Source organism: Brienomyrus brachyistius, chromosome 19, assembly GCF_023856365.1.
Source record: "Brienomyrus brachyistius isolate T26 chromosome 19, BBRACH_0.4, whole genome shotgun sequence".
NCBI lineage: Eukaryota > Metazoa > Chordata > Actinopteri > Osteoglossiformes > Mormyridae > Brienomyrus > Brienomyrus brachyistius.
Window position 1 is genome coordinate 8,359,075 of NC_064551.1, and position 13,903 is coordinate 8,372,977.

A 13,903-nucleotide genomic window follows, 5' to 3' on the forward strand; every position below is an offset into this window, starting at 1 on the left:
GTGTTGATTGAACACTGCAGGAGATCAAAATGCAGATGTTTAGTCATTAGATTGTGCTGTTTTCAGGCTGCTGACATACGCACGTCTCTACAGAGTTAATTTTTGTTTTTTAAATTCCAGTGACATCATTGGTGTGCTTATATTCCCAGGACACACCTGACAAGTAAGGATCCCTTGTCATTAAAGTCCATGTATAAAGGTTTGTCCAGGATACCTTTTTCTTACCAGTATTGCTCATTGAGGACCCCTCAAAGCGCGCAATAGGTAATGTAATGTTCATAGGTCAGGAGAGGGAGTTTTTGATCTGACTAATTACCTGAAATCAAATCACAGAGTTATTCTTTTAGAGTCTTACAATGTTCTTTCTTCATACCATCTGCTTTACTGAAAGTCAAATGTCATATACTTAGCTAATTAGACTGATAACATTTTGCGCTACATTTATAACAAAATACCACATATATTATATAATACTCAGGAAGTTATTAGATTATATAACAATCAGGTAGTAATTAGGATAGAATCACCCTTTCATTTGTAGGATGACTTGACATGCTTATGACCTTCAAAATAATATGAGAAATAAATCAAATTAGTCACTTGAAATGTTTTGAGACTGACTCTTGGACTTCCTGTTAAAATACATAATGTAAAATGCAGGTACATACAAAAAAATGACTCTGATATTCTGACAAGGAAAAGCAGGGGATAGTGCTGAAATTCTCAGAATCAGGACTCAGCAAACGTGCAGGTTTGGGATGTTGTGTGAATCATAGTTCAATGTAGCAGCTATATAGAAAGGCAGAGACTCGTAGGGACTCAGCTCATAAGAGAGGTACTGAGGGTTACTTCAGGCAGCACATGGAGCATAAAGGCACACTCTGCCCGTTTCCAGAATGCTCTCCTGTTCCTCAGGATGTCTGACTGATGTTAATATAGTGATCATTGACTTTCCAAGGCTTATAGTTTTAATTTCAATACGTACACACTGACTATATTTTTATGGTGCATTTGTAAAACAAGCAGGAAAAGGGCCCCATTATTTAGCGTGTTCAGTACATTTCAGCAGGTCTGTACAACCTGACAGTCCAGTGGTGACATGCTGTTCGCTGAAAAGAAAAAAACTCAATTTGCACATTTTCTCCTTCTCTTTGCTCCCAGGACCCTGAAAATGGGGGACAATTCGACAGGAATAGTGGATGGCAGCAAATGGTCAGAAATTCTCTCATTCGGGCCTCTCATCACAGAGGTGCTGGTGGGCATCTTCTTATACATCAACGGCCTCATGATCTTCACCTTCTTCATGAAGGAGGCCTTTCGCACCGATACCCGCTATATCCTTTTTGCCCACATGCTCTTTGTGGATTCCTCACTGCTGGTGGTGACCAGCTTGATTGCGCTGCTGACCTACTACAGAGTGACGATCCCCTATGAGTCCTGCATAGTGCTCAACTTGGTCATGATGTGGCTGGAATTTTCCACGCCTCTGACCTTGGTGGCCATGTGCCTGGAGCGCTATGTGGCTGTGTGTAAGCCCCTAAGGCACGCTGCCATCTCCACGCCGAGGATTAGAGTGGTGGGCCTGCTCCTCATTTGGGGGCTGGGCTGTGTACCTGCCCTCGTCATCCTCCTTTCCTTCGCAGCCTTGGTCTCAGTGAAGCAGCTCACCATGAGAGTCTTGTGCTCCTTGGATGCACTGATTGTGATTGAGTGGCAGAAGTACCTCCAAATTGCTGTGTTCAAATTCTATTTCTTGCTCATGTCCATGGTCATCGCCTTCACGTACGTCAAGGTGGCTGCGGCTGCCCGGTCTGCCTCTGGTAAAAACAGCAAGTCAAGCGCCAAAGGTACGAGGACAGTGGCTCTCCATGCCATCCAGCTTCTCCTTTGCCTCATACAGCTACTTACGCCTTTTGTGGACATGGCTCTGCTAAAGATCAGCGTGGTGATCTACATCTATATCCGTTTTGTGAATTTCATAATGTTTGTGATAGCGCCGCGTTGCCTGAGTTCATTGATCTATGGTTTGAGGGACCAGAATTTCTTCCAGGCATTGAAACACTATGCTGTTTGTGGCCTGGATAAGAAGGTTCAACCAGCTGCTTCTCATTCCAGGAAGGTGGATCTGAGGCATTAATGTGAAGGAAGCAATGAGAGACACTGGATAAGACTGGATAAGACTGGATATATTGGCTATTGCTATTATTATTGTCCATCCATCCATCCATCCATTTTCCAAACCGCTTTTCCTACTGGGTCGTGGTTGGTCCGGAGCCTATCCCGGAAGCAATGGGCACGAGGCAGGGAACAACCCAGGATGGGGGGCCAGCCCATCACTGGGCACACTCACACACCATTCACTCACACATGCACAGAATTTAGCAACTCCAATTAGCCTCAGCATGTTTTTGGACTGTGGGGGGAAACCGGAGTACCCGGAGGAAACCCCACGACGACATGGGGAGAACATGCAAACTCCACACACATGTGACCCAGGCGGCCACTCGAACCTGAGTTCCAGAGGTGCGAAGCAATAGTGCTAACCACTGCACCACCATGCCGCCCCTATTATTATTATTATTATTATTATTATTATTATTATGCAAAGTTTAACTGCATATTCCTCATTTGAATGTCATTATGATGTGTTAAATGCTAATAACTAAATTGCGCTTTTTCGTTGGTCTCTGCATGTGGTTTAATTTTGAAGTCACACTCATCTTCATGCTTCATCTAATATTCATTTTAAAAGAATAAGCTAAGGTTTTCCCAGCCCACCCATCCTTCTACTGCTTTTCCAGATCAGGGTCACAAGGAACTTTCAGTCCATAAACTTACCAGAGCTGTAGAGATGACCTGTGACCTGACAGTAATGCTGCCTTTGACCTTCCCAGCAGATCCAGGATGACAGCTGATGATCTGAATGACCAAAGCATATCAGCTAATATAACCTGCAGTTTGGAAAGAGTTCAGTGAATCTGTACTGTTACCTGTATAACTCAAATCTGAAGGTATCGTACATATGGACCATCTTAATGTTGTATAAGCTCCTCAAGGCCATGTTTGTAGTGTTCCTATAGTGTTCTCACTTTCTGTGAATAAACCCATGCTGCGGAGCCGTAAGCGGATTGTCGCCACCTTCCTTTCCTGTCTGTACCATGCCCCTGAGTTCATAGCAGAAGCACCCCATTCCTTAACACCTACACTTTGTTTACAGTTCAGTGAACCTGAACTGTTCCCTGAATAACTCATATCTGCAGGTATCGTACATAAGGAACATCTTAATGTTGTATAAGCTCCTTAAGGCCATGCAGCACATGGCGATTTCCATACTCTAACTTTTAGAGTCATGCAAAAGACCGAAAAAAGTCTTCATTTGTCAGCTGCAATTCACCAGCGCTTCCCGCAAATATAACCTGCAAGCTCTGAGGTACTGATACATCTATTAGCTGCTGTGCTCCCTGCAGCTGAGTCACACACAGGAATTTTCATGAAATTAGAAAGGCAAAGATACAACTCGAAGCACGTTAACAGGTGTTGCCCACTGTATTCACAGTTATTACTTCTTCAGCACTGCATGTGCAGGCAGCAGAGTGTATGTGGTGTTTTCATTAGGTCACATTAAGGCTGCAATCAGGCCTGTTGTTCAGAAGGCCTCAGCACTGACTAGGCCCAGGCAGAGAGCTGTGGGGTCCAGCACTGTCACAAGGCAGCTCATCTCCACAGGGAAGCCCTGTTTGCTCAGCAGCAGAACAAACAAGCCGTCCATCACAGGACTGACATTAATAATTGATGAGTGTTAATGGCAGCACAGGGGAGAGGTGTGGAGGCAGGACCAGCTCAGGTTCCCACATGATGGAGGTCCTTCCCCAGAGCAGGGAGCACGTTCAGCCTCTGTAATCATCACGCACTCGACAGCTCAGCAGGGAAATTCTGCTGTTCCACTAACTAGAGACTGGAGTTAGTGCCTAAGCCTGAAATCTCATAAAATGTTGTCTTCCTGTAGTACCACAACCCTAAATATTATTTATATTGACTACAACAAATTATCGGCACTCCTGGAATTTTTCCAGAAAATGCACCATTTCTCCCAGATAATTGTTAAAATTATAAATGTTTTGGTATACACATGTTTATTTCCTTTATATGCATTGGAACAACAACAAAAAAACATAGAAAATAAGCCAAATTTGATATCATTTCAGACAAATCTCAAAAACTGGTCCGGACAAAATTATTGGCAGCCTCAGCTTAATATTTGGTTGCGCGTCCTTTGTAAAAAAATAACTGAAATCAATCGCTTCCTATAGCCATCAACAAGCTTGTTACACCCCTCACCTGGAATTTTTGACCACTCTTCTTTTGCAAACTGCTCAAGGTCTCTCAGATATGAAGGCTGCCTTCTCCCAACAGCAATTCTGAGATCTCTCCATAAGTGTTCAATCAGATTTAGATCCGGACTCATTGCTGGCCACTTCAGAACTCTCCAGTACATCGTGTTCTTTTCTTCAAAAGGCCTCATTTCGTTTTCTGTAAACAGTAGAATGATGAGCTTTACCAAACAGCTCTACTTTGGTCTCATCTGTCCACAAGACGTTCTCCCAGAAGGATTTTGGCTTCCTCAAGTACATTTTGGAAAACTCCAGTCTGGCTTTTTTATGTTTCTGTGTCCTTCTGGGTCTCCTGCCATCGTGTTTCTTTTTGTTCAGATGTCGATGGATAGATCGACCTGACACTGTTTCACCCTGAGTCTGCAGAACAGCTTGAATTTGTTTAGAAGTTGATTGTGGCTGTTTATCCACCATTCGGACTATCCTTCATTGCAGTCTTTTATCAATCTTTCTCTTCCGTCCACGTCCAGGGAGATTAGCTACAGTGCCATGTCTTGTGAACTTCTTGACTATGTTGTGCACAGTGGACAGAGGAACATGAAGATCTCTGGAGATCGACTTGTAGCCTTGAGATTGTTGATATTTTTCCACAATTTTTGTTCTCAAGTCCTCAGACAATTCTCTGCTCTTCTCTCTGTTCTCCATGCTTAGTGTGGCACACAGACACACAACAGAAAGGTTGAGTCAACTTTTCTCCATTTTAACTGGTGTCAGGAGTGTTTGCTATATTGCCAGCACCTGTTTCTTGCCACAGGTCCGTTCAAATGAGCATCATATGCTTGAAATAAAATGACATGCCATCGATTTTGCCCAATTTAAGTGCCAATAATTTTGTCTGGCCTATTTTTGGAATTCTGTGTGAAATGATGTCAAATTTGGCTTTTTTCTCTGTTTTTTTGATGTTGTTCCAATACACATAAATGAAATAAACATGTGTATACCGAAATATTTCTAATTGTAACAATTTTCTTGGAGAAATGGTGAATTTTCTGGAAAAATTCCAGGGGTGCCAATAATTTCGGCCATGACTGTATATATTTGAGTGGTTATGGGAGATAAATACATGTAATGCCAAAGTAAAAAGCCCATCTGAACTATCAAAAGCAATCAGTAGAGGCGTATGAAACTCTGTTGGAGGGATGTGACATCATTCTTCCATCATCTGGTGTTATGGGAAAAACGATGAAAAAACATTGTCTGAGGTAGTTTTGCTGTGTCCTTTATTTATCTGATTGCAATAAAGTGACTCTGATAGTCATGGCAGGGGGCTTGTATTGTGCTTATGGACACATTAAGTCACAGTTGTGCCCTGTGGCTGGGGACTTCGCCACCTGGAATATTCAACACTTCACTGTGACACAGATGATCATTCAGAATGACCTTGTAACTATTGGCATTTGCTTTGCCCTAAAAGTGGCTGACTGGGCCTAAATGATACCAGGAAAATGTATTTCCCACCATATACGACCCAGAACCTACCTCTCAACCATGTCATTTGCTTTTGACTTGTCCTTCACAGCCTAAATATATGTTAAGGTGAGTTGGGGTTACCAAACTACCCATAAGTGTGACTGTTCTGTGAATGTGTCCTCTGATGGGTTGGTACACCATCTTGGGTCGTTCCCTCCTATGGGCCACAAGGCTCCTGACCCCCTGTGACCCCAGACAGGACAAGCGGACAGAAAATAGATGGATCTATAGCCATGTAAATCCTGGGCAGCAGAGCCGGTCCAGGACTTCTATACATAACTCATGAGCTACACCTTTATGAAAGTTCTTATTTTCAGTCAACTCATGTGTTTCCTTTAGGGTTACCTGTGTAGTTCTGTTGTCTGTTAGACACCTATAGCTCCCATAATCTTCACCAGATTTAAACACCTTTCGCTCACTGACTATTAAATCTTTTCTCTGCAAATCACCAGTATTCACCAAACCATGACACTTCACCACTGCATTGTTTAGCAATTCCTGCTGCCCATGACTGACAGTACACAATAATCCCAACAAGTGTGAGTTACAAAGCATGATGATGAAATCTGGGGCCAAAGGCCTATTGGAGAACTGTACCCTATGGTGTTGGTTGATCAAAATGCTGGAGAACAAAATGCAGATGTTTAATCACTAGATGGCGATGTTTTCAAGCTGCTGATATACACTCATCTCCAGAGAGTCCATTTCTTGTTTTTGATTTTCAGTGACATCATTGGTGTGCTTCTATTCCCAGGATTACACCTGAGAAGTAAGGATCCCTTGTCATTGGTGTCTGTGTATAAAGGTTTGGCCAGAATAACTGTTTCTTACCAGTATTGTTTACTGAGGACACTTCAAAGCGCATAAAAGGTAATGTAACGTTCGTGATTCAGGAGAGGGAATTTTGATCTGACTGAGTACCTAAAATCAAAACACTGACTAATACTTTTATGGTCTTACAATGTTCTCTTCTCATGTAGCTAATATTAGCCAATCAGACTGTCTGATAACTTTGTATACTTTATTCATAATAGATTAACACTTTTATAACAGCCAGATTGATTTTCGGATGATATCACTTTTCAGTTGTAGGAGGCCTTGACATACTTATGACCTCAAACATAAACGTAAAAAAATCTGTGAAATTTGTTACATGGAATGTTTTGATACTTATATTGCACAATGCAGAAAGCAGACGTATCCAAAAAAATGACCCTGATATTCTGACAGGGAAAAGCAGGGAATAGTACTGAAATTCTTGGAATCACGACTCAACAAACGTGCAGGTTTGGGATGTTGTGTGAATCATAGTTCAATGTAGCAGCTATATAGAAAGGCAGAGTCTCGTAGGGACTCAGCTCATAAGAGAGGTACTGAGGGTTACTTCAGGCAGCACATGGAGCGTAAAGGCACACTCTGCCCGTTTCCAGAATGCTCTCCTGTTCCTCAGGATATGTCGTGGATGTCAATACAGTGGACAATGATTTTCCAAGGCTTTTGGGAATCATTTCAGTACCTATGTATATGACATATTCATAAAATAAGCAGGAAAATGATCATGTTACTCAGGCTGTTCAATAGATTTCAGGGGCCGTTTTAAATCTTACAGCCTAGTGATAACAGTGTTTACCAAAAATAATAAAGGAAAACCATCTGCTCATTTTCCCCTTCTCTTTGTTCCCAGGAAACTCAAAATGGCAGACAATATGACAGGAATAACCAATGGCAGCAAATCATCAGATACTGTCCCTCCAAAGCGTTTCATGCTCGATGTGATAATCATTCAGGTGCTGGTGGGCATCTTCTTATACATCAACGGCCTCATGATCTTCACCTTCTTCATGAAGGAGGCCTTTCGCACTGATACCCGCTATATCCTTTTTGCCCACATGCTCTTTGTGGATTCCTCGGTGATGGTGACGACAAACCTGGCTGTGCTGTTTATGCACTATGGTGTGGTGATCCCCTTTGAGGTCTGTATAGTGCTCAACCTGATGATGACCTGGTTGGATTTCTGCACGCCTCTGACCTTGGTGGCCATGTGCCTGGAGCGCTATGTGGCTGTGTGTAAGCCCCTAAGGCACGCTGCCATCTCCACGCCGAGGATTAGAGTGGTGGGCCTGCTCCTCATTTGGGGGCTGGGCTGTGTACCTGCCCTCGTCATCATCTTTTCTTGCACAGCCTCAGTCTCAGTTAAGCAGCTCAGCATGAGAGTCTTGTGCTCCATGGATGCACTGATTGTGATTGAGTGGCAGAAGTACCTCCAAATTGCTGTGTTCAAATTCTATTTCTTGCTCATGTCCATGGTCATCGCCTTCACATACGTCAAGGTGGCTGCAGCTGCCCGGTCTGCCTCTGGTGACAACAGCAAGTCAAGCGCCAAAGGTACGAGGACAGTGGCTCTCCATGCCATCCAGCTTCTCCTTTGCCTCATACAGCTACTTACGCCTTTCGTGGAGATGGCTGTGTTACAGATCAGCGTGGTGATCTACGCCAAAATCCGCATTGTCAATTTTGTTGTCTTCATGATAGCTCCACGATGCCTGAGCCCATTGATCTATGGTTTGAGGGACCAGAACTTCTTCCAGGCATTGAAACACTATGCTGTTTGTGGCCTGGATAAGAAGATTCAACCAGATGCTCCTCATTTAGTTCCAAAGACTTGGCACTGAGGCATTAGTTTCGCTCTATGGCACCTTCACATTATGCTTGTTACTCAGTACTGTCTTACATATTTTACCCTCTAGTCAGTTCATGTATATAGAGCCATGCCAGTGTGTCCTTATATCCACACCTTTTGTACCAAGTAAAATTCCGTGTGCATGTTTGTACTTGCTGAAAAATCTAATCATAGTATAATCAGCTAAGATTCTATCAGCCAATCGATCTTTTAACCATTTATCCAGTCGGGGTCCCAGGGAAGTTTCAGTACATAAATTAAACAAACCTGTAAACACAAACCCATGACGTGACAGTAATACTGCCGCTTACACTCCCAGCAGATCCAGGGTGACTCAGATAGATGATGATTTGAATGACCAAAGCACATCAGCTAATATAACCTGCAGTTTGTCTACAGTTCAGTGAATCTGTACTGTTACCTGTATAACTCATATCTGCAGGTATTATGCAAGCGGAATATCCCACTGTAGTATAAGCTCCTTAGGCCAGATAGCACATGGTAAATTCCACTGCAATTCACCAGCGCTTCCCAGAAGTATAACCTGCAAGCTCTGAGGTACTGATCCATATATTAGCTGCTGTGCTCCCTGCAGTTGAGTCACACACAGGCATTTTTGTAAAATAAGAGAGGCACAGATACAAGTCGAGGCATGTTAACAGGTGTTAGTGACTGCATTCACAGTTAGTATTGCAAGTGCAAGTACTGGAGTGTATGTGGTTTTTCCATTAGGCCAGACTAAGGCTGCAATCAGGCCTGTTGTTCAGAAGGCCTCAGCACTGACTAGGCCCAGGCTGAGATCTGTGGGGTCCCGCACTGTCACAAGGCAGCTCATCTCCACAGGGAAGCCCTGTTTGCTCAGCAGCAGAACAAACAAGCCGTCTATCACAGGACTGACATTAATAATTGATGAGTGTTAATGGCAGCACAGGGGAGAGGTGTGGAGGCAGGACCAGCTCAGGCTCCCACATGATGGAGGTCCTTCCCCAGAGCAGGGAGCACGTTCAGCCTCTGTAATCATCACGCACTCAACAGCTTAGCAGGGAAATTTTGTTGTTCCAAAAGCTAGAGACTGGAGTTAGTGCCTAAGCCTGAAATCTCATAAAATGTTGTCTTCCTGTAGTACCACAACCCTAACTATTATTTATATTGATTACAACATTTAACTACCACAATATTAACATGACTTGAGACTGAATCCTTGCTTTGATAAAAGGGTGAAGGATGTGTGATCATGTGACTACACCAGGAAAACCCCCCATATACAGTAGACCACTGGGCTCTTCTCACCATGTTGTTTATTTTTGGGAAATACTGCTTGTTCATGACTTTAATGGACATTTCCATTGCTGCAGGCTGCTGGCTGTGTCACCTAACATCTAAAAGCAAGATATATGCCCTTTAGTCCACAGTTGCTGATGAAGCCATTCCCTCAGACATGACCTTAGCCCCTTTGCCTCTGTTTCTCAGGAAACACCAGTGAGATGAGCTCCTGCTAAAGCTTTTCGAACAACAACAACAACAACTCCGTTTTCAAAACTACTGGAATCTCACCTATCAGCTCTCGGTTTAATAATTATGGACAGCAGGGCCAGTCCAGGACTTTTATACCTAACTCAGGAGCTACTTATTAGCGCTAATTTTCATCATTTGTTTCTGCAGCCTTAAAGTGATTATAAAAATTTACATCAGGGCTTTGTGTTACCCACTGTACTGTACCATATCACAATTGATTCATATGTTATTTCAGCACCCCCTTGTGGTGTTGATTGAACACTGCAGGAGATCAAAATACAGATGTTCAATCATTAGATGGTGCTGTTTTCGGGCTGCTGACATACGCACATCTCCACAGAGTTAATTTTCGTTTTTTAAATTTCAGTGACATCATTGGTGTGCTTATATTCCCAAGTCACACCTGACAAGTAAGGATCCCTTGTTATTAATGTCCGTGTATAAAGGTTTGTCCAGGATACCTTTTTTTAATACACCCAGGTGCCATTTATTTTGAAATTAGGCTCAAATGTAGAAAATGTTCTAGCAGAAGTCTTGGACAATCTCTGAATTACATAGTAATCTGACTTCTTCTGAAGCTGTGAGAAATTGTTCATCTGCATTTGCTGCATTGGTACTTGTTGATGTGCGTGTGCCCTGCTTAAGGAGTAAAGGGGAGATCACATGCATAGCTGATTTTCTGTAATTTTATAGCCTGAATAAAAATAAAATATTCTCTTCGTACAGGAACCAAGTCTCTGGATAGATATTTCTACAAAAGAGCCATTTAGTTATTTCTAGAAAAATATATAGAGCCAATGAAAGGACCTGGCGTCATAGTAGCACAGATCTCTGTCCGTGGTGCTGAATTCTCTAATTGATGGACTGGTTCTGAATGAATAGACCAGCTGGCCAACGTGTCTGTGCCACTGACTGGCACCCTGACATATAACGACTTTTAACAATGAGGGGGGAAAAGTCCAGACAGGAAATTAGTCAACAGTAATTAGTAATCACACATAGTTCTCATTTATCATGATGTAAAATTCAAAAACCTTTTTCTATTATTACAGTTTTTGCCCGTTGCTTGAACACGTTTTGCAAAACTTGGCTCATCATGTCAAAACTCCACACACAAGAAAATAAGACACGACACTGGGAAATAAACCATTCACATCTATGTCAAATTGAAACTCTGCTATCAAAACCTAACAATCCTTTGTCAAAATGTCGCTCTAATGACAAAATGAAACCCACTTGCATCATATGAATACACTTACAAATCAGCAGCAACACACTAGTCTACTTTATATAAAACACGGCAGGCTTTTGTTTGCACTGTTTTTATTCAGTTCCACAGAAGGCACGTTTTCACAACCCCCAAAAAATGAAATACTAAATACTGTACATTACAGTCGTGTACTTTACAGTAAATTCAGTTAAAGCAACAATAAAACAAATAATACACTACTGTAAACACAGAAAAACACAATTGTGCATAAGTGGACTTATGGATCCTGCCGTCTGTTGGGGTCTGGCCACAGAATCTCATCAACATCACAAGCAATGTCTGCTCTTGCTAAGCATCGGGGAAAATATCCCCTTGTGTGCCGAATCCATCCATGGATTGACCTTACCTCAATGTCTCCGCAGGCCTGTTCCATTGCCTGCAGAAGAGGCGTGCGGGCATGTGGTTGGCGGTCATATACGCGCCATCTCCAAGCGGAAAAAAACTCTTCTATAGGGTTGAGAAATGGCGAGTAAGGGGGCAAATACACAACTTCAAATTGATCATGGTTGGTGAACCAGTTCCGGATGATAGCAGCCCGATGGAAACTGACATTATCCCAGACAACAACAAACCTGGGCGGCTCTGGTCTGTCCTGTACAACTGCATCATGAAGTGCATCTAGAAATGTGATTATGTGTTGCGCATTATATGGACCCAGTTTGGAATGATGGTGCAGTAGCTACGTCGTCTACTTTTGCTAAGGTTGAATCCAGCCTCGTCAACGTAAATAAATTCATGAGGCTGAGCAGCTCCATTCACGTCCAAGATTCTCTGCAACAAAAAATACATATTGTAGATGGCATTACTCAAAACACACAACTACACTACTACACATACAGAACCGCCCCACCCCACCACACAGGTACCTGTGTAGCTTTCCGAATATGTCTATGTGGTACTGATCAAATGGTACATATTCAGCTGTTACTGGACTGCACCCATTCTGTATTGTAAATGTAAAGGACTGTTACACTTACCTGTACATATTCATGTCGAAGTCCTTTGACCCTGACACTGTTCCTCTCAATTGGGACCCTGTACAGTTGCTTCATGGTCATGTTGTGCTTTACCAGGATGCGTCTGATAGTGGTAATGCTTACTCGATTTATGTTGTTGAATACCTGCCTATCTTCAAGTATTTGTTGCTGTAGCTGGTGGAGACGGATTGCATTGTTTGCTCTCACTAGGTTCACAATGGCAAGTTCCTGCTGTTGTGTGAACAGGCGCTGCCGTCCACCCCCAGTAGGTCTTCTAGCCATTCTGTAGAAAAATGCAACCACAAATTGTTATTGGTTTGCTTCTTTTTTACAGTACTGTATATACTGTACTTTACTGTGTATACCATACACAGTACTGAAACATCTCAACACGTTATCATCGTATGTTTCACAAAACTACTACTTTTCTTCAAAAAGGAGCATTAGTCACCCTGAAATACAGTACATGTGATACGGCAATGTGATATGGTACAGTATTGAAAATACTCTAGATACAGTCTGAGTAGAGTAGAGAGTTGAAGACATACCTGTTTTCCAGTCGGAATGTCCTTATTATGGATGAAACTGTGAAACGGCTTAGATTAGGGTGGACTCTCTGCCCAGCTTCCCTCATAGTCAGGCCATGGTTTATTACATGGTCCACCAAAGTTGCTCTTATGTCATCAGAAATAATGGTCCTTGCATAGCCTCTTCGACCACTTCCTCCTCTCTCTCTCTGCCTGTCTTCCTCTTCCTCTACCTCTGCCTCTAGCTCTCCCTGCTTCCATGCTTGCAAACTTCTCAAAATGGCTTAAGTGAGGTGTATTTGTAGCTGGCCGATTGGTGTTCCATTTTGTAAGTAAGCATTTTCAGGTGTGTGTCTAAGTATTTTCAATTGCCCAATGTGTTTTGTATTTTGAATAGATGTGTTTTCCCACTGGTACCCTGAGATTTCATTTTTGAATGAAGTGTCTTATGTATGACATAGTGTGTAGTGTGCAGGAGTAAGTGTGTTGTAGAAAGGAGTGAGTGTGTTGCAGAATTGCAACTAAAGTGCTAACCAGAACTTTTATTTAAGGTATGGTTGCACTTTGTTTAAGGTATAGTAACAACAACTTCAAGTTACGTTACTTTGGTTTAAGCATGTGTCTATAGTGTTCAAGCAATGGGTAAAAACTGTAATAGCAGCAGCAAAGCTAACACCCGCAACCAAAAAGCGTAATGTTCCTAATAGAGTGGCTGATCTGTCCTGAAATCGTAAAACTGAAAAGTTTTCAAACACAGTATGTATATTATATAACATGTTGGATAAATAGATGTAATTTATTGGTGACTTCGTGTACATTGAAGTTTCTGCCTTTTAAACAACTATAAAGTAATGTTGTTTGTTATATAAAAAATGTACATTTAAATGTATGAAACAAAAAATGTATACACACACACATTACATTTTCGTTAGCTGTAAAATACAGTGAAGTGAAATCTCCATTATTTGCGTTGCAATATTCCACCACTAGGGGGCAATTTTGGACGGAGGAATCTCTTTAATGGCTGTTACCAACAGAAATGTTTGCTGCTACAGTATTCAGCTTTCTGGGTG

General features: G+C 42.2%; 2 protein-coding genes across 5 annotated transcripts in view; one reads left to right on the forward strand and one right to left on the reverse strand.

Annotated features, from left to right (window-relative positions):
* Positions 1–13,903, reverse strand: part of LOC125715000 (kelch-like protein 10) — a 116,209-nt gene that overhangs the window by 81,398 nt on the left and 20,908 nt on the right. The window lies entirely within an intron of this gene.
* Positions 1,062–10,071, forward strand: LOC125715010 (odorant receptor 131-2-like). Its single transcript, XM_048986199.1, has 3 exons — positions 1,062–1,249; positions 7,649–8,246; positions 10,012–10,071. The coding sequence occupies exons 1-3, from the start codon at positions 1,100–1,102 to the stop codon at positions 10,038–10,040; spliced, it is 777 nt and encodes a 258-aa protein (XP_048842156.1). The 5' UTR covers positions 1,062–1,099; the 3' UTR covers positions 10,041–10,071.